Source organism: Elephas maximus, chromosome 8, assembly GCF_024166365.1.
Source record: "Elephas maximus indicus isolate mEleMax1 chromosome 8, mEleMax1 primary haplotype, whole genome shotgun sequence".
In the NCBI taxonomy this organism is placed as follows: Eukaryota; Metazoa; Chordata; class Mammalia; order Proboscidea; family Elephantidae; genus Elephas; species Elephas maximus.
This window is the reverse complement of record NC_064826.1, coordinates 27,379,226-27,401,289: the sequence shown is the minus strand read 5'-3', so window position 1 is coordinate 27,401,289 and position 22,064 is coordinate 27,379,226. Positions and strand designations below refer to the sequence as shown.

The following is a 22,064-nucleotide window of genomic DNA, read 5'->3' as shown; positions in this document are numbered from 1 at the left end:
AGGTCATTTTATATGGTTTCTGTCCTATAGGGTCGCTATGAGTTGGAATCGACTCAACGGCACTGGGTACTGGGGTCTGGGCTTTATGGAAAGGCAGAGAAAGCCAATGAACCTAAGAGCCATCAAATTCTCTTATAACACAGGATCCTTAGGCTGCTGTGCTCTGATACCTGAACTAGCCATAAATAGGGAGAGAAGGAGGGAGGGAGAGAAGGAGAGAGGGAAGAAAGAAGGATGGAAAATACGGAATGAGAGAGAAGGTATAAGCAAAAGCAAAAAAAAGTATAAAAAGGAAGGAACAAAACTATACATTTTAAATGTATTATCCAAGGGGCAAACCCAAACAGCATGAGGTTTTTATAATATGGGATTTTGCTATTGTAAATTCATTTATCTGATCAGATCTGACTTACACTAACATTAAACTTATCTAGAACGTCCAGAATCGGTTCTGGCTTTACAGGTGGTAGAGGTGGCCCCTATGCACTGTGGGTGAGCTTGGGGAGGTGGCCCGAGAATTCATATTTTATGTCTATATTCTGTAAAGAGAATAATCCACATAGGCTACGTATCAATAACAGAAAGTTAGGTAGGAAAAGGTATAAATCAGGGATCCAGGTAGCTTTCAAAGAAAAACACAAACACACAGAGATCACAAACAGGCAAGAGACAAATTTATCTGCATAGATGTTTGTATTACAGAAGCCAAAACTGACGGGTTTCTTTTCATGTAGATTAACAGACTGCATTTTTGATACAAATCTACAGAGTTTATTATTTTTGTTTCCACCAATAAAAATCTAAACCATTCTTACCAGAATTGCTTCAAAATAGATCAAGAATCTTGTCTACCAGGGCTTGGGTAGATTCCAGCCCGTTCTCAGGCTAATTCTCCCCATATCTGCCCTTGAAAGTAGACTCCTGTGGGCTCTGCTGCTCCACCAGATAACTAAGATGACCATTCAGGAATCCTACTTCCTTACCTCAGAAAGTCAGGGAATTCAGAGACCAGGCACAGGTCTGAAATCCTGGCATCCCTACACTGAGGGAAATATAATCGTTCACCTGACTGCTCTCAAGCAAACCCAAAAGAAATGAAGACTCAGCGAATGCCAGCACAATCCAGCATACTGAAAAGACGTTGGTCCTTCTCTTGGGATGGTATTGGATTGTTAGTTCTGGAAATGGAGGCATTTTCCTTTGCTCGAGAACAAATCCCACACAAGCAGGGGCCCCTGAGTTGCCCCATTAACGTGCTTTCGTCGTCAGTGGAGGAGAACATGGAGGGGGTGGTTTTGCTGGAGGCAGATGAGTGCCCACGGCTCATGCAGTCATTTGCTTTTCTGCCCTGATGGATAACGAGGATTCTAAACACTTCCGTGGCTTTGTTATCTGTCCCTGAGGGACTGGCCTGGGATTGCTGACTCATTACACACAGCTGTCACAGGAGCAGATCATTCAGTCACTAATCGCCCCATTAAACACTATTCTGGGCTGTGGTGAGCATGTTTGCATCATCATGTGCCACATAAGAAAACAGAATAATGATTTAGGAGTGGAGAAGGGGCTGCATTGTTGAGGGTAAATAATTGAGAGGTTTTTATCTCAGCAATGACGACGTAACAAGTTTAGTACAGATTTCTGAGAATTTCTTGGTAATTTAGAAAAAAAAAATCTCTGCTAGATTGAACTATGTAATGTATATTTTTATACAGTTCCAAAGTGTCCAATAAGCCAGTTTTTTAAACAAGTTTGTTGCTGTCTCTAAACTGGGATGTACTGGCTCACCTGTGCATGTAACAGAGTTACTAATTTGCAACCATTCCAAAACTTATCTTGTGCTTGTATAGAAAGGAAAAGCTGTGCAATCATGTGGAGATATGTACCGGAGAGAAAAAATAATGTATAAAACCTTTTGCACTGAAATTCTTGTTCACCACTTTTTTTTTCAGGGCTGCTAATGAGTTTTTCACCTGCACATTTTGAACTATATTAATTGTGTGACAGTTGTGAGGAACTGATTGTCTCTAGTGAGATGGTATAGACGCTGACATAATGAACAATAGCAGATTACTCTTCAAAACCATCCACCTAGCAATGCAAAGAACCATTTGAAAATGCAACAATGTTTTGTCATTTGTGTGTGTGCCTGCTTTGCTTTTTAAGTACTAGAGCAAGCTGTTTCTTACAAGGAAGGATTTTTTAAAGCTGTGACAATGAATCATTCAATCATTCATTCAACAAATATTTTACTAAGTGCCTATTGTGTGTCAGGTACTGAAGCGTATATTAAAATAAAAACAAATGAATAACTCAGTATTAATGGAAAGAGGCAAGATGATTCTATAAACCAGATGAAAAATGGATGGGCTTTGGAAGGGACTTAAGACAATATTCTTGAGCAGACAATCAAAGGCTTACATCTCGGTACTGAAAAACCTGAGGAGGTAGATAGGAGCCATTTGTTGCTAAACCAGCTGCCTGTTCAGGTCAGGTAATTAGAGGTAATAATTCATGTTTTAAGTGATCAGCGAATGATAATCCCTGAACATTCTATAACACATATCAGTTACTTATTTGTAAGGGTGTATGCTATAATGGAAACCCTGTTGGCATAGTGGTTAAGAGCTATGGCTGCCAACAAAAAGGTCAGCAGTTCAAATCTACCAGGTGCTCCCTGGAAATCCTATGGGGCAGTTCAACTCTGTCCTGTAGGGTTGCTATGAGCTGGAATCGACTCGACGGTAATGGGTTTTGTTTTTCTGTTTTGGTTTATGCTATGATATTGGAAATATATTTTTCCCTGAATTGCTCAAAGAATTAAATAGGTATAAACAAAACCCACTGCTGTTGAGTTGATTTCGACTCATAGCGTACCTATAAGGTGTTCAAGGCTGTAAATCTTTATGGAAGTAGACTGCCACATCATTCTCTCTCAGAGCAGCTGGTGGGTTTGAACTGCCAACATTATGGTTAGCAACTGAGCGCTTTAACCACTGCACCACTGGAACCACACATAAATACACATAAATATAAATCCTGCCCAAATAGCTAATGTCTATATCTGGGTCAGGTAGGTATGAAAACTTCACAACTGGTAGGTCTTCTCATCCACTTCCAGTTATCTAAGCCCCCTGGATGAGAATTATTAGCCTAATAAAGAGTTGCCCTGAGTTTGACTCCCTGATGTCAATTGTAAGACTTATAAGATTTAACATACTGGTGGTACAGGCTGCTAACCAAAAAGGCCAGCAGTTTGAATCCACCAGCTGCTCCCTGGAAGCCCTATGGTGCAGTTCAGCTTTGTCCTGTGGGGTCCCTATGAGTCGAAATAGACTCTATGTCAACAGGTATGGGCAGAGAACAAAAACATTTGGCTTAAAAAAGAAAAAGAATATAATGTAGTCAATCCTGTATGTGTAAATGGTTTCAAACCACGTTTCTCTGAGGTTCTGGGGTGGTACCTCAGGACTGTCCTTTGTGGGGGAGGAGGGAGGCCCATGATGGGCCGTGAGTGGGCAGAACGATCGTATCACTGGGGGACTTGCATCTCTCTGAACCCCAAATTGGGTTGTTCTGTATGAAGTGACCTTGAGTGTAGCCTGCTGGTCTAAGTATTTAGGGCTATCAGGATACATGTTGTATGTCATCTAAAGTCTAACACTGTAATAATTGTCTGGTACTAATGAAACAAAGAGCCCTGGCGGTGCAGCGGGTAAGCATTTGGCCGCTAACTGAAAGGTTGGCAGTTTGAACCCACCAGCAGCTCCACAGGAAAAAGATGTGGTAGTCTGCTTCTTTAAAGATTACTGCATTGAAAACTCTATGAGGCAGTTCTACTTTGTTCTATAGGGTAGCATGATTCAGAATCTGAGTTGATGGCAATGGGTTTGTTCCTTTGGACTAATGAAACCTGTTGCTGTCTAGTCGATTTCGACTCATAGCGACCCTATAGGACAGAGTAGAACTGTACCATGGAGTTTCCAAGGAGCGCCTGGTGGATTTGAACTGCTGACCTTTTGGTTAGCAGCCATAGCTCTTAACCACTACGCCACCAGGGTTTCCTTGGACTAATGAAAACATATTATAGATATAGATATCTTGAAAATATTAATAATCACTCTGCTTCTAAATTTATTTAGAAATTGAATTGAAAGGAAAGCATATTGATTTGGTTTTAACTAATTTTATCTTTAAAAATGTAAGGGTAAAGGGGTTTTACTGTGGCACTGTGGAAATGTTTTGGAACTAGACAGAGGTGATGTTTACGCAACACTGTGAATGCACCAACTACCACTAAATTGTTCACTTTAAAATGGTCCGTTTTATGTTGTGTAATTTCATCTCAATAAATTATTAACAAAAAATGTAGGGTAGTTTGCAGATACTGCAGCCTAACAGAGAAGATATTATGTAAAATATAATTATTTACATATGTTTTAATGTGTCTTTAGGCTGTTGTTAGGTTACAGTAAGCTTACACACACACACAGAAACCAAAAACCTGAAAATGGAATTAATTACATAATTTTAATTTTAGAAGATGAAAATGAAAAATGTACATTTACAAAAATAATTCAAATGATAACGTACTTTTACAAAAAAAAAAAAGATGAGACTTACCCATTGACTACCAAACTGGATCATGCCATGGGGGAAAAAAGACGATGAAAGAGAACATAAGGGAAGAATAAAGAAATGATGAAAAAGTAATTACAATGGAAAAAAAAGGCAACAAAATGTCAGCTTAAACAGATAATCTAAGAAAATGAGATCCATTTTCACCCAAACACCACTCTTAACAAAAATAAAGCACGGGGTAAAATAAAATTGTGTTCTTGGACAAAAAAAAAAAAAAAATATATATATATATATATCTATACACATATATATGTAAATAAAATTAACACAATGGGATATTTATTGAAAAGATCTAGGCCTTGTTTCTGAGTATGCTTCTCCTTTATCTTTAAGAAAAAATGAAAACTTTTGTGTAAATTATCTATTTCATATGCTATTTTTTTGTGACTTGCCTTAATGGATGCAAACTCTGGTTACTCTAGATTTGTCTAAACAAAGGAGGCAGCTTCCTAATTTGCTTGTAAAAAGCAAGGTTCATGCAAATACGCAACACTTAAGCTGTTAAAAGGTATATCTGAAATTCAACGGCCACTTGTAAAATTTGAGGCAGTCTTCTTATAAAAAAGGAAAAACCCACAGGAGCAAAGTAAGGACGTTCCATTCTTGTAATAAGGAAGATCAAAGACTAGGTGTTGGAGAACGTGGTCTCTTTTTTAGCACAGTCACGTGAGTGCCTTCTGGAAACAGCACCCTCCTCTCTCAGGGCAGCCCTTGCTGCATTTCCACAGGGGGCACTTCACTTACCTCTTGTCCTCCATCCAGAGCACAGAGTTTGGTGCTTTGCTTTTTGGCATCAACTAACACATTAAACATTGTACACACTGAGGCTGGAATGCGTAAGTCAGTCGTTTTGCTTGCCTTTTGTAGCTTGAGTTCAAACGCAGTTCTTGTCCTATTCATTAAAACATGAATGCAGAGTAAAAAAAATTTGACATATGTCTCACCTGATTTGTAAAATTGAAAACAACACTACGCATGCTAATTTAAAACACGCAAATGAAGAGTGAGCAGTGTTGCAGTCCTTGGGAGCAAGGGCCCGGGACATCTTCTCCTAAGGTGTCACATATGAAAGATCAGACTGTGATATTTTATATTAAGCCTAGCTTTATACAGTCACTCAGACCACAGGCCTACTCAAATGAAGCTAATTGTTATATCCAGTGTATCACATTTAATGGAAAACCTCCTAATTTCACTTAACTGCCTGAATTAATTTCCAAATAGAAAAATCATATGCTTCTCTGTATTAAAGCAGAACAAATCTTCTATGTGAGGACTTATCAAAAACAAAAGACAAAAAAAAAAAAAAAAACTGGAAGTCTTGAAAACTCCAAACATTACAATTAAGGTACAAGAGAGAATGTGTAATTGTTTTATGTCACTTAGGTTCTCTTTCAAATACCCAATGTTGCAATTAGGTTTTTGAAAGAAACTCTGTAACAAGTATTTTGGAATTTATTTTGCTAAAGTAGCCAGAGAATATCCATAGATTTGAAACATCAGCATCTCAAATGACAAATGGGACTTTTTTTTTTTTAAACATTAAATAATCTGATCCATAGTCTTATGGGGCCATTAAACATTATTCTAGAGATAGGATTCTTCTTGGATTGAAGAGTTTGGGATTTATTCAATTACTTCAACCAGTATTTGACTGTTATTCCTATAGATGCCCCAAACTATTCTATACATATCATGAGCAAGGCCAATGGGAAAAGAGACAATGTTTGGCCAGTTAGAATGTAATGATGAATTTAAAAGCACTAATAAAAACTGAAAACAATTTGGAAGAATCCATGGGCTCATAGCCTATTTCCGGCTACGTTGTGAAGAATATAGATGGATACTTGGAACTCATCTTATGTGGGAAGAAAATACCAGAAAACAGAGTGTAATCCTAGAACAGTTGATACCACTGATCATATTTTGAGTTCGCCATGCCATTTCCCAGCACACAGATACAGTACATAATGTATAAAGTACATAACAGATCTTTTCCATATGTCTCAGGAAGTATTACCTTGGGAATTTAAAGCACAGTATTCCCAGAGAGAAAATAATAAGCACAACTGAAATGATTAATACGGTATACTGGTGCTACTGATGAGGGCAGTGGATGAAAAATGCATCAGGCCAATTCCAAACATTTCATCAACTACTTGGGTCCCCTGAATTCAGGTCAGAGAGCTAAAGGGAATTAAATTTTGCAATACTTGTATATATTGAAGCCTTTCCTGTGATGGTGATCTAACAGGTACTTAGCTGAAAGTGATAATCTGGGTGCTAGCGTATTAAGAAGCAACTTGAAAATACATGTCTACCTTTTAACACAGGCCTCTATCATATCACTGGCCATCAGTTTTAGTCTTTGCTCTAAGTGGTGGGCAAATTCTTGTTCTGGCCAACGTAGATCAAAGACAAACATTTGCAGGGCATCGAGTTTCCAGAAAAGGTCCTCTGATGTTGCTGAACCATTGCTAGAAGAAAAAGGAAAAAATGAACATCATGAAATTCTACTGTTAACTATGTGGGTCACCAATAGATTGTTTTTTCCTTTCCATATCAATTGACATCAATTAAAAAACACCATATGAAATATCTAATGATCCAATAGTTTATTTCTTCGGCCTTCTAATTCTTCCTTTTTACTTCTTAAGTAATTAGGCAAGGCAAGGAGAACAAAACAGAAGCAAATATAGCGGTAAGGTTTCAAAAATGGGGTACAATGGATAAGGATACTTTGCTAAGGAAAATATGTCCAATTTTGTACATGAGAACCAACATTTTAAATGTTCTTTACCAATCTCTAGTATAAAGATAAATATATAAACATTTCCTTCTAGAAATTCAGAGATGTATGCTTTATGCAAAATAATCCATATGACAGCAACTTCTTCCACCAATACAAACGTGCCTTTGTCATCACAATGGCTTTTGTTTGTCTACAGGCATGTAGCATATAATGCAGGGCCCTTAAATTTCTCAATTACTGGTAAAGGTGAAACAGGTAATGGACATAAAAATAACAATAGAGGCTGAGTAGGGAAAAAAATCGCATTCTCTTTTGAAATGCTTTGCCTTTTCTAGCTCATAATTAAAACCCAGCTTATTACAGGGTATGTATGGCCTGATACAGAAATGACACCCAAGATGCTCTGATATTGGAACAGAATCATGTATTTGCGGCCCTTACGTTTAACTACGATACCAATACTTGCTATGCAGGCACCATAACGACAAAATTACTCTAGGGGACAGTATTTTCACATCATGTATGAAGGTAACTGTATGGGAGTACATAGAATATTTGGGCAAAGGCTAATGCTATTATTTCTCATGATGCAAGTATATAACCTAACAGGGAATTTGATGTTTTGAAAGTAAAATATTCCTACCTTTATACCAAAAACTTAATTGTTAAAGAGAACCAAAGAAAATCCAACACCAACAACAAAAAGCTGCTGTAAGATCATTTGCCTCAGCTTCCCAGCAACTGCTTGACATATAAAAAATGCCGGTTGCCATCAAGTTGATTCCAACTCACACAGACCCTATAGGACAGGGTAGAACTGCCCCACAGGGTTTCCAAAGCTGCAAATCTTTCTGGAAGCAGACTGCCACATCTTTTCTCCCGTGGAGCTGTTGGTGGGTTCGAATCGCCGACCTTTCGGTTAGCAGCCAAGCGCTTAACCACTGTACCACCAGGACTACTTCTTAATATTTTTAACATAGATTAACTTAAAATTTACACTTTTAGTTTGTACAATAAAATTAATCAAATAAACTCAAATTTATCACAAGAGCATGGTTGAAAACTTTTTTTATAAAAATATATTGTTTAGCTAAATATGTCTTAATTAAAAAAACCAGACCCACTGCCGTCGAGTCGATTCCGACTCATAGCGACCCTATAGGACAGGGTAGAACTGCCCCATAGAGTTTCCAAGGAGCGCCTGGTGGATTTGAACTGCCGACCTCTTGGTTAGCAGTCGTTGCACTTAACCACTACGCCACCAGGGTTTCCTGTCTTAATTAGCTAGCTTAAAAAAAAAAAAAAAACGACTAAGTAAATCCCCCCTATATATATCCACAGTGTATAGCTTGGTAGATCCCAGGACCTATGTTTTGAGAATAGCTGAAATATATTTGGCAGAGAAGTAAATCGGCTTCTTACAGTTTTTTACTTTGGAGAGATAGAAATTGATTAACTATTTGAAACACATATCTATTCTGTAATGACACAACTCAACAATAACAAAATCCAGCATTCACAACTCAACAGTTTCAACAAAATCCATCACCAAAACAAGGTCCCAAATAGTAAAGGTTGAATTCTATTGAAAATGGACTTTTTCATAATATGTGACAATTAAATGTTTGTCATGAATTTGGTTATATTTTCCCTCTGTCCTGTAATACTAGGGTAAGATTCCGAACAATAAATGTGCTTAATTGGCAATGTAATTAAGATGATAAGTATTTGTTATAATTAAACAGATAATCAAATGTAAATAGTTTTTCTCTGGAGCTGGTGCATATAACCTGTAATTTAGTCAGAACTTTTTTTTGTTTTTTTTAGTCAGAACTAATTTTAAAATTATTTCTAAACAGTGATCCATTCCTAAAGGTATTATTAACAGATTAAAGAATTTAAATGTGAATAATGGACTCTGGGACAGTTTCCTAAAAATGCCAGCAGGAAACTTGCTGACTGGCATATAGTTTTAGAGCTAAAATATCTAGAAAGAAGATTCTAAACACAGAGAGAGACATAGAGGACCCCTCCTAACACGATTTACGTATTGGTAGGCAGGGGTGTATTTTCAGGCCCTCTGATACTGCTCTTTTCCACTTAATCTGTAGTTGTATGCATAATTTCCTCTATTAGTGAAATGGAAATATTCCTTGCTATTCAATGTTTTATAACAAAACTTCTTTGAAAAAACTAATTGCAATAAAATCATAACATTTTGAGTAATTCTGGACTTTTGGACAAAGAGCTGGATGTTGAAAATCCTGGGAGGTAACAATAATGGTGACTCACTTACAAAACATGTTTTTTGTTTGCCCAGAATGGTCAAAATACAAGTGCTTTATTTATAAAGCCACAACTTGTCATAATTCCTGTCCTAAGACACAGACCATTTTAAAAAGGGGCCTCCAAAAATAAGGGATTCAGGGTTCATATCTCAAAAAACGGAATAGTGAAGACAACAAACTAAATTTCACAGAATAATGCTCACAATAGTATCTTTGGTCAAAATAAAGAGCGTTCAATAGATGAGGAATGAGGAAGAAGAGGAATCTAATTATAAAACAGTATGAACAAGGACAAAGATATCATGAACTTGCTGTTGTGTGCATCAAGCTGATTTCGACTCATAGTGACCCACGTGATAGAGTAGAACTGCCAGTCTTTACAGGAGCAGATCGCTGGGTCCTTCCTCCCGAGAAGCAAGCTGGTGGGTTCGTACTGCGGACCTTCGGTTGGCAGCTGAGCATCTAGCCATTGCGCCACCAGGACTCCTTATCATAAAATTAACCTGCTGCCATCGAGTCAGTTCCAACTCATAGCAACTTTAGACGGGTTTATTTTACTTCCTAGCTAATTCCTGAACATAACAGAGACAACACCCCACACACTATCGTGAGCCAAAACACTTTGCCTACAGGAAAAATACTGACTCATAACATCTCAGTGATTATTACGAGTATAATGATGATTTTAGCTGGGAGAAATACCGTCCAACTATTTTCTAAGTTATTGTTCTGTTTCTTGGTCGTTTCTTCTCTTTTCTCAACTGTATGCATACTTGACTGAGACTAGATTTGTCAGTTTATGGTTGGATAGGAAGAAAGGGTACTGGATAAATTCTTCACCCCTATGTCCACCTGGAGCCTTCGTGGTACAGTGATTAAGAGCTATGGATGGCTGCTAACCAAAAAGGTCGGCAGTTCAAACCCACCAGCTACTCCTTGGAAACCCTATGGGACAGTTCTACTCTGCCCTATAAGGTTGCCGTAAGTCAGAATCGACTCAACAGCAATGGCTTTATTTTTATTTATTTATTTTATGTCCATCTGGAGGCAGAATCAATGATAGGAGTGAGGACTTTGGAGTCAAACAAACCTGGTTCAAATCTAGCTTCTGTCATGTATTTGCTATGAAACATTGGGCAAGTTTCTTAACTTCTTTGTGCCTTAGTTTCCTTAACTGTAAAATGGGGATGATAAGTCTTCCCTCACAGGGTTGTTATAAGGATCCAATGAGATGAAGAATTTACTGGAACACAGTAAATTCTCAACATATGGTAGCTATTTTTCTTCTTCTAGTTATTCTTTCTAGCTGACTTCATATGAAATCTTGGGCAAAGCATAAGACCACCTGCCTGAGTTTTCCCATTTGAAAACTAGGACTGTTCCTGAGTTCATCTGAGTGCTGTGAAGCTTGTAATTTTGAAACTATAAGCTATAAATAATAATAATAATGACTGATGATAGTGATAATATAATAGTAATATAGAACAGTAGTGTTAATCATCACTTATTGAGAGCTTAGGATGTGCTAGGCACCCTGTTGTATTGTTTCTTTTAATCCTCTGAAAAATATTTTTTAAATTCTGTGTTACAACCATCCTAGAGTTGACGGAAACTGGGGCTAAAAAGGAATGACAATTAATAAGCTAGTATCTAAATGCAGGTCTGATGAAATCCAAAGGCCAGGTCCTCTTTGCTTCGGTGACTGTTAATTACTGAGTCTGCAACAGTTAGGCTCCTCACTATGTGCAGTTAATAAATATGATTTTAATGATAAAGATTATTTAAAAACAACAAGTTGTACCAACTGATACAGAAAAGGGACAAAAGAAGAACTTCCTGGTGTTGTGAAATAAGAATAACTCCATCCCTGAAAGCTGCAATAACGTTTCGTTAAAGCTGAGACTATGATAAAAAGAGAAGATCATATTATTAAACTGTTCTCACAATGGTTTTCTACATGCACAAGGGAAGTCATGTGGGAAGTAACAAAGCCAGAGGGGCCTAAAAAAATCCTAGAAATATTGTTTACCTTGCTGACTGGCTAAATATGGAGCACTCTTGCTATATTGCTTAGGGTAGAGTCTAAAACCTAGGTCACAAAATGACCCCTGCCCCATAGATTGCATATGAGCTACATCAAAACGGTATTATTTTTTTTTAATCTACGTCATTTATCATCAATACGCTAAGCTTAGCTTAATAGCTTAAAAAACTTAAACAAATAACACCAAAACATAGTATTCCTCTGATGATAAATGCCATGCATTCTAAACACATCTGCACAGAACACAGCCCAGGCCATGCACTAGCTAACACACCACCAGGAAATAAGTGAGGGATACACACGTGGACTCATATAAAGAAGCCATCCATGTAGGAGTAGAAAAGCTAGGAATCTGTGGAAGATTAAGAGGCAGACTTGGAACTTTTGGAAGAGCTACATTGGGAAGGCTGTTGGCGATATTCCTGTAAAGAAACAAACAACGTGGGAAGGGACCACCATAAGCAATAACTGAAGATGGCCATGTGTAAAGTCATAAGGTCAGGATCGAAGAGGAGACGATCTATGGATACTAGGCAAGATACCTACTTGACCGGCTGCCATGTCTCTTGCTCAAAACCTCTGTGAATTGACTGGGCGATGGAGGACTCCATGAGATCGACGTAGCGGACAACCAAGGGCACAAAGATTTCTTGCAGATGTTTGTGAAATTTTCCATTACACAAAAGTGCTGAAATAGCCAAGCAGAAACAGTGTTTGTCAGAGGGATAATATCAGACATTCGGAAAATATGGATGACAAAATGTTTCCTGAAAGATTCTGACACGGAAACCAGTAGCTTTCGACTCTTGGTGATTCCACGTGTGCAGCGCAGAACTGTGATTCACAGGGTCTTCAGGACTGCGATCTTTTGGAAGCAAATCACCAGGCCTTTCTTCCAAGGCACCTCTGGGTAGGTTCAAACTGCTAATCTTTTGGCCAGTAGTCAAGCGCTGGATCATTTGTGGGGACTGCTCTGACACAGAATTGATAAGATATAGAGGATAATGGACCTTGCTCCCTGTGTTGAATATTATGTCACGGAAATTTATCAAAGAGTATGTGTAACTGCCCTCTCTCTATGGCTGTCAGAAACACAAATAGATTACATCTCTGTAAAATGTTTCTGCATTTTATGTCTTTACTTTCTGTGAGGTCTAACATATGAGGGCATAAACATTTGCTGAGATACAAGGGGGCTGCTGATACCCCTGAAGGTCTGCACAGGCAGTCCCTGGCTTGCAGATTAGATTTGTTCCTAAGTCTGTCTTTAAGTTGAATTTGTAGGTAAGTCAGAACAGGTACATTATTTAGCACCAGGCAGTCAAATATTTGTCTAAGAGCCCTGGTGGTTAAGTGGTTAAAGCAACTGACTGCTAACTGAAAGGCTGGGAGTTTAAAACTACCAGTGGCTCCGTGGGAGAAAGATGTGGCAGTCTGTTTCCATAGAGATTTATAGCCTTGGAAACCCTATGGGGTGGCTATGAGTCAGAATCGACTCCACGGCAGTGGGTTTTGGTTTTATGCATATAAAAGGAGCCCTGATGGCACAGTAGTTAAGCGCTCTAACCGAAAGGTTCGTAGCTCAAACCCTCCAGCCTCCATGGGAGAAAGGTGTGGCAGGCTGCTTCCATAAAGATTACAGCGTTGGAAACATAACGGGCAGTTCTACTCTGTCCTATAGGGTCGCAATGAGTCTGAATCAGCTCGATGGCAACGGGTTTGTTTGTTTTTGAATGTATATAAAACACTTCCAAATATGCTAAACCCATCTTAAAAAATGTAGTGCGTGCATTCGTTATTACGAATCACCTGCTAACCGAGGTTGGCGGTTTGAAGCCATTCAGCAGCTCTGTGAGAGAAAGGCCTGACAATCTGCTTCCATAAAGATTTCAGACAAGAAAACCCTGTGGGGCAGTTCTACTCTGTCACATGGAGTCTCTAGGAGTTGAAATTGACTCGACAGCACCTAACAACAATAATCTCTGTGCTATGCTGTATATCACACAAGAGCTAAATCTGTTCAATTCCAAGAGCTAAGCTTGATTATTTCTAAGAGTTAATCAACTCATGGCACTGGGTTTTTATGCTTGTTTAATTCACCAGGAGTGGGACTGTGGCTCTGGCATTGTCTGTTCTGATTTGTGAACTTTTTAGTTATTTGTGAATTTTGTTTTTAGTCATCCAATTTTCCATATTTGTATTTAAAAACAGCACATCACATGCATTTTTCAGTATTCCCTTGTCCTTAATGAATTGTAGTATGATACATCCTACCTAAAGCAGTTTTAAGTCTTAGGATCCATGCTACTGGGCTAGAACTGAGCACCGCAGAGCAAGGGCACCTCCTCCACCAGGTGATGAGTGCTTTCTATGCACAGGACACAGTACCCTTGATAGCAAACTACCAGAGGCCAGTATGTGCCTAAATTGTACCATGACATAATACAGAATCTGTAGAAAAATACTAAGGAATGCTAAGTAATAGTCAATAAAGAATTTGTAAGTAAATTTTGGGGGGTAATAATGCTACAGGAGGGAGCCCTGGTGGCACAGTGGTTAAAGCGCTTGGCTGCTAACCAAAAGGTAGGTGGTTCACACCCACCAGCCACTCTGTGGGGGAAAGATGTGGTGTTCTGCTTCCATAAAAATTACTGCCTTGGAAACCCTATGGGGCAGTTCTACTCTGTCCTATAGGTTGGCTATGAGTCGGAATTGGCTTGGCAGAGGTGGATTTGGCAGTGGCTGGGTGCTATAGATTGTAAATATTTCTCAAGTGAGCATATCCTAACCGAGTTGTGACTTTTTCTTTTTTAAATGATCCTTAAAGTGAAAATATGCTCATTGAAAAAACATCCTCTGTAGTTAGGAAAGTACAGCTGAAGAGCTGGCATTTTAGTTGGCCCCAAATGATGGAAGATTTGGAGCGAAGAGTTTTCAGGTAGAGGGGACAGCTGCCACAAGGGCTGTAAGGAGGGAATGAGCCTGGCGTGCTTGTAGAAGGAAAAGGCCTGTGTGGCTGGAGTAGAGAGAGGGAAGGGCAGAGCAGTCCAAGAAGAGGTCTAGATTGCAGGACATGGCAGGGGTGGGGGTGGGGGGGCGGAGAGCGTGGGTTTTATTGAGTAAAATGGGAAGCATTATTATTATTATTTTTAAGTAGAACTGTGACATGATATGATCTCTCTGGTTGCTGTGAAGAAAAGAGTAGGTGAGAAGTCCGGAATCAGAGTGGAATGTTAGTACTCAGTCCTTGATGGCACCAGACCAGGTCAAGGATGACAGTGGCTTAGACTAGGGTGACAGAGGTGGAAAGTGGAGAGACGTAATCTCATTCATTTTTATGGATTTGGATAGCTGCATAATGCTGTAAACTATGCTTATAGTTTCTAAATCTAATTTCTAGCAACTTCAATAGTATTCTGTTAGAAAATACTCAGCTAAATAGACCTCAATATGCCAACTTCCCACGTTTTTTCATAAAAAATACTCTGAAAATCTACACAATGTTTTAAAACTTCGGCAAAGTATATAATGCTTACCACAGTGGTATGCATATGAAGAGACCCATGGTATGTCACTTTAATTAAATGTTTTTGAAATTTTCCAGAGACTGGACAACTACAGACATACGAAAATGAAAGAGGAGGTAATTCTGAATACAGAAGGAAATACAATATTGATTTCTTTCTATCTCTAACTGATATGCTTTAGTATTTCTTCTGTGGTTAAATAATCTTTTCTGGCTTGTCTATATGCTAAAAGATTTTCCATTAAAGCAGGAATGATAATCATATTTAAAGATAAATGTCTTAGTTAGGAGACTAATGTTATCTTAATGATGTTTTCATTAGCAAACAGAAAGGAGCTGTATTTATTCCTGGAGATTCAATCATAGAGGTAGAAGGTGCTATAGATCATGTAATTCAGTTCCTTTTACCAAATGCCATCTAAATAAGGATGCTAAACATTAAGGATGAAATATTCTCGCTTAAACCATCTAAATAATTGTGGTACCCAGTGCTGTGGAGTCAATTCTGACTCATAGCGGTAGGCAAATTAAAAAAATACATACCCAAATCTGAATTTATTGGGTCTCTACTTGGGAACACTTCTTCTCTTTCTTGTCCCCCTCTCATCATTACCAGCATTTTTGGAGTGCCAAGTACTGTGCTAGGTACTTTAAATGCATTCTCTCATATAATTTTCACAATAACCTTATGAGCAAATATTATTGTTTTCAACTTTACCAATAAGTAAACTGAGGTCCAGAAAATTTAGGATACCCACATAAGGTTATTTAGCCATTAGGCAGTAGAAGCTGGATCTGATCCCAGGCAGTCTGATGCCAGAGCCCCTACACTTGACCCCTGTAGTTCATAACACCATTATCCTTTGAGTTACCACAAACTATTGTCTGTCTGTCTACCCTTCTGTCTGTCCACCCTTCCATCCAAACCTCGTCATATTTTAAGGACCGGAAACGTAGTAGATTGTTTAGGTAATAACACATCTTATAAACGACAGACGTGTTACGCCATAGCTTTGATGGATTATATTTTTTCAGAATTAGAATTCTGACAAACTCAGCTACAATGTGAAAAAGTCAAGAGGGTGAACAAAATCCTGAATGGAAAAACAAACTAACACTGTGAAATATTCAATGTGCTTATAAGGCAATCTTTATTGGAAGCTGGACAGTTTTACATCACTAATTTATAAGTACTATTGATACTCTTAAGCTTTATCATTATTTTTAACTACATTAAGGCTGAAACATGGCTTATGTAACAAATTAACACAGGTACAAAGGAGCAAGTCTACCTTATCATTTCAAATGCTACTTTTATTATACAGTTAGAGCCTAGGAGTGTTGGCTATTAAATCATACTTTGTTAAAATCAAGAAGCATATAAGTAGAACCACACTCAAATTTGCTATTAAATGTTATGATGATTCTAAGAGGAAGTAGCAGTTGACTCAAATGTGTCTCTAGCAAGAATTCTCTTTTTTAAAAAATATATATTTGATAAGTACTGAGTTAATTATCTTGTTACATAAACCTACTCCTCTTCTTCTATTTCTATCCTACCTGTTGCCATCGAGTCAATTCCAACTGATAGTGCACCCATATATGGCAGAGTAGAACTGCCTCATAGGGTTTCCAAGAAGCAGCTGGTGGATTCGAACTGCTGACCGTTTAGCAGCCAAGTGGTTAGCAGCCAAGCTCTTTACCACCGTGCCACCAGGGCTTCCTATTTCTACCCTAGGAGTAAAAAAATCGAGGTTGCCCACCTGGTCACCACAGCAACCTCACAGGAGTTGTACGGCAGGCCCTTCCTGCATTTCCTATATCCAACTGGTATTCAAGACCAGCTAACTTTATATCTTTAAAATGCTTCTAATATACCTCGTCGCCTTTCCTCATCACCATTGCTGTTGCCTTAGCTCCAGCCCTCTCATCTACCTCCTTGACCAATGCAATAATCTCCTAACAGGTCTTTAGGCTCCTCATTTTCCCTCTGCCAATTCATCTTCTCCAAACTTCAAGCAGAGGGGCTTGTTAAAATATAAAACTGATAATGCCACTCCTAAAGATGACGATCATTTAGTGGATCCTCAAATAAGCTCCAAAAGCCTTAGTATGCTATTGAAAGTGCTCCAGGATGTATCTTAAAATTGCCCCACCAGCCCATTTCTGTTGCCTGACCCACCTGTTTCCTGTGGTCCAGCCATAATGATTTTTATGACTCAATTCAAGTATATACTTACTCTTTAAATCTTTTCTTGAAATGCTTCTTTCTACTCTCCCCTTGGCCAATTACTGATTGGCCTTGTTTACTCTCCATCCTGTACAGGCTTCCACTGTGGTCCTTGTTACACTCCACCACACTTGCTGACCTGCAAGGTTCCTGAAGCAGGAATCATGTCTATATTCTTCGTATCCAGCACAATCTCTGCTCAGAGCAAATGCCCAAATGTTTGTTGAATGAATGAATGAAAACTTGGGTATTATACTGAGATTTCTACATTATTATTCAGGGGATTATATTAAATAGCAGCTATAAAAAAGCTATAAAGATGAAACTGAAGAAAATTAGAATAAGCCCATAAGAGCCAAAATACAACCTTGAGTATATCCCACCTGAATTTAGAGACTACTTCAAGAATAGATTTGATGCATTGAACCGTAATGACTGAAGACCAGTCAAGTAGTAGAATGACATCAATGACATCATACCTGAAGAAATCCAGAGGTCACTAAAAAGACAGGTAAGAAAGAAAAGACCAAAATGGATGTCAGAAGAGACTCTGAAAGTTGCTCTTCAATGTTGAGTAGCTAAAGGAAAAGAAAGAAAAGATAAAGTAAAAAAGCTGAACAGAAGATTTCAAAGGGTGGCTTGAAGGACAAAGTAAAGTATTATGACATGTGCAAAGACATGGACTTAGAAAACCAAAAGGGAAGAACACGCACTACATTTCTCAAGCTGAAAGAACTGACAAAAAAATTCAAGCCTCGAGTTGCAATACTGAAGAATTTTACAGGGAAAATATTAAACAATGCAGAAAGCATCAAAAGAAGATGGAAGCAATACAGAGTCACTATACCAAAAAGAATTGGTTGATGTCCAACCATTTCAGGAGGTAGCGTAAGATCAGGTAATGAAGGAAGAGGTCCAATCTGCACTGAAGGCATTAGAGAAAAACAAGGCTCTAGGAATTGACAGAATACCAATTGAGATGTTTCAACAAACTGATAAAGCACTGGAAATGCACAGTTGTCTATGCCAAGAAATTTGGAAGACAGCTACCTGGCCAACCAACTGGAAGAGATTCATATTTATATGCCTATTTCCAAGAAGAGTGATCCTGCCGAATGTAGAAATTATCAAACAATATCATTAATATCACACGCAAGTAAAATTTTTCTGAAGATCATTCAAAAGCTGATGCAGCAGTATATCGACCAGGAACTGCCAGAAGTTCAAGCTGCATTTAGAAGAGGACGTGGAACAAGGGATATCACTGCTGATGTGGGATGGATCTTGGTTGAAAGCAGAGAATACAAGAAAGATGTTTACCTGTGTTTTATTGACTATGCAAGGGCATTCGACTGTGTGGATCATGACAGATTATGGATAACATTGTCAAGAACGGGAATTCCAGAACACTTAATTGTGCACTTCAGGAACCTGTACACAGGTCAAGAGGCAGCCGTTTGAACAGAACAAGGGGATACTGCATGGTTTAAAGTCAGGAAAGGTGTGCCTCAGGGTTGTATTCTTTCACCATGCTTATTCAATCTGTATGCTGAGTAAATAATCCAAGAAGCTGGACTATATGAAGAAGAACGGGGCATCAGGAATGGAGGAAGATTCACCGAGAACCTGTGTTATGCAGATGACACAACCTTGCTTGCTGAAAGTGAAGAGGACTTGAAGCACTTGCTGATGAAGATCAAAGACCACAGCCGTCAGTATGGATTACAACTCAACATAAAGAAAACAAAAATCCTCACAACTGGACCAGTAAACAACATCATGATAAACTGAGAAAAAAAAAAATTGAAGTTGTCAAGGATTTTATTTTACTTGGATCCACAATCAAAACCCATGGAAGCAGCAGCCAAGAAATAGAAAGATGCATTGCACTGGGCAAATCTGCTGCAAAGACCTCTTTAAAGTGTTGAAAGGCAAAGATGTCACCTTGAGGACTAAGGTGCACCTGACCTAATCCATGGTATTTTCAATGGCTTCATATGCATGCGAAAGCTGGATGATGTATAAGGAAGATCAAAGAAGAACTGACATCCTTGAATTGTGGTGTTGGTGAAGAACACTGAATATACCATGGACTGCCAAAAGAATGAACAAATCTGTCTTTGAAGAAGTATAGTCACAATGCTCCTTGGAAGCAAGGATGGCGAGACTACCTCTTACATACTTTTGACATGTTATCAGAAGGGATCAGTCCCTGGAGAAGGGCATCATGCTTGGTAAACTAGAAGGTTAGAGAAAAAGAGGAAGACCCTCAAAAAGATGGATCGACACAGTGGCTGCAACAATGGGCTTAAAGCATAACAATGATTGTGAGGATGGTGCAGGACCGGGCAGTGTTTCCTCCTGTTGTATAGGGTTGCTATGAGTAGGAATCAACTTGATGGTGCATAACAACAACAACATAAAAACTGTTCAGGCCCTGATGATTTATGTAAAATATATGCTCTTAAATAATACTGTTATGAGGAACCCTATTTTTGATCCATATGTCTAAGATCAGGCTGCTAAAATCCTACTGGCTACAAAGGTTGGCTATTTTATTTCTCTTATTTTAATGAATGTGGCAAAGGAGGGTTTTCTCTGGTCAGTCATTACCCTGGATAGCAAACTAGCACATCATGCAGAACTAGGAGAAAATGGAGATTTCCTGTATCTTAAGAACTGTCACAAATATTGAATTCTAGCCAAAGTTTGCTCACATTTCAGCTGGGAGCTCTTTTATATTTTAAAAACCAAATTATAAACCCACTTTCCAAAGTTTTAGAAAACTGGCTGTATTACTTCTTCTGTAATTAGGGATAAGAAGGAAGAAAGGAAGGGAGAGAGGGAGATAAAGAGAGAAGAAGAAAAACATAAAGAGGAGAAATGAAGGGAAAGTATACATAGAGGGGGAAAGAACAGAAAAGAGGAAATTCAGTTTCAAAAGGCAAGACTATGGCAATACACGCTACCCTGTACTTGTCTATGTAAATGTATGCTCCTTTTCTCAGTTACCCATATGCCAGTTTGCATCCCACTCTTATCAGAACTGTCAAAAGCTGTCTTAATATGTAGCCCCAGGCACTGAGCGAGTGCTTCTATATTCTCCGTACGGTTTGACAAGATAGGTTATGATTTGGGGTGGCCACCTGTCCAAATGAAGCCTTTACAAGACACTCGTTTCAACAACTCATGGGAAGAGGCAAGATGGCAATGTGGCCTCATCCAAGAAGGCTCCTGATGCAAGTGTCTGAGCACAGGGAAGAGGAAGGATTGCTCAGGACGAGTCTCAAAAGTCGTTAGAGGAACATAAATGGAGAACCAGCACCTACTTTGCTGATAAAATAATAATTTTTTCCCACCAAAGATTCCATGTTTCCAAATATCACTTTGTTAGCAAATAATGAAGCATCAATGACATTAAGGCCTATGGTACAATTAGAAATGGCAAAAAAGACAGCAAAAGACTTAAATAAAAGCTAAACGAGGGATGTAGATGAGCCCAATTATTTTGAATATCCCAATAATTAATAAATTAGTGATGGTTATTTACATACCAAAAAGAGTCTTACGTTTACAAAAGTACTTGTCACAGGCCCTTAATAGTAAGATTTCAATAGAGAATTTAAACTATGCTCCAATTAATAACAATTACAGATATAATAATCACTGAGTAAAATGAAGAACAGATAAAAGAGCTCATGCATTGTTTTTAGGGTAAAAATACTTTGCTGACTCCTGAACCCATGTAATCCAATTCCACATTGCCTTGTCTTTTTCCAATTAGTTAGCATTAGTGGATTACTAGGAGGGATGCTTTTCTCATCCTAAAATTCTAATTAGGCATTTCAGAAGGAAATAAGTAAGTCATGACCAGAAACAACAATAAAACAACAATAAAAATAACAGACTTCGCCATACGCAACACTTATAAGGGATTGCAACTTAGATCAATCCTCAGTGCAAGCACAGTAGACTAAGTCATACAGCTAAGAGTCCACTCTCCTTGTTGACTAGTACATATGATGAGGATCCCTGTCACAGAAAATACGAATATAGACTTCAAGACAGAAGTCAGGAGGACTGCAGCCTAAAACCACACTATGTAAAAGGAAAACAAAGCAAAACAAAACACAACCAAACAAGAACCCCCCTGAGATTTAGGAAAACCACCCAGCCAAGAATCTAGCACATTAGGGAGGCACTGAGAATATGTCTCTTTATTGAATAAATATCAATAAAAACCCACACCCTAAGGTAGGTAAGCTCTGAGGGCATCCCTCTGAAATTTAAGTAGAATAGGAAACTCATTGGAGTTTATTCTCCTTTTAATTTAAAATTTGATAATTTCATGTGGTTGCTAATATTCAATTTACACCTTTACTAGTATAACCTTCTAAAAGCACACCCAACTCTCTCTTTCCCCTGGGGGAACTTGTTAAACAATACATGTAGAGTAGAACTGCTCCAGAGGGTTTTCAAGGCTGTGACCTTTTGGAAGCAGATTGCCAGGCCTGTCTTCTGAGGTGCCTCTTGATGGGTTCAAACTGCCAACCTTTTGGCTAGCAGTGAAGCACTTAACTGTT

The 22,064-nt window shown here is 38.5% G+C and overlaps 1 protein-coding gene across 2 annotated transcripts in view; it reads right to left on the bottom strand.

Moving 5' to 3' along the window:
* The window catches only part of CADPS2 (calcium dependent secretion activator 2), a 608,633-nt gene that overhangs the window by 54,787 nt on the left and 531,782 nt on the right, over window positions 1–22,064 (bottom strand). The window contains exons 19-23 of one of the 2 annotated variants that reach the window (XM_049893894.1): window positions 12,272–12,413; window positions 12,028–12,147; window positions 6,963–7,118; window positions 5,386–5,533; window positions 4,624–4,638 (exon numbers count right to left, since the gene is read on the bottom strand). In XM_049893894.1, coding sequence (XP_049749851.1) covers window positions 4,624–4,638; window positions 5,386–5,533; window positions 6,963–7,118; window positions 12,028–12,147; window positions 12,272–12,413 — 581 coding nt within the window. The remainder of the gene's footprint in view (window positions 1–4,623; window positions 4,639–5,385; window positions 5,534–6,962; window positions 7,119–12,027; window positions 12,148–12,271; window positions 12,414–22,064) is intronic. The other variant, XM_049893893.1, reaches the window with a different exon arrangement.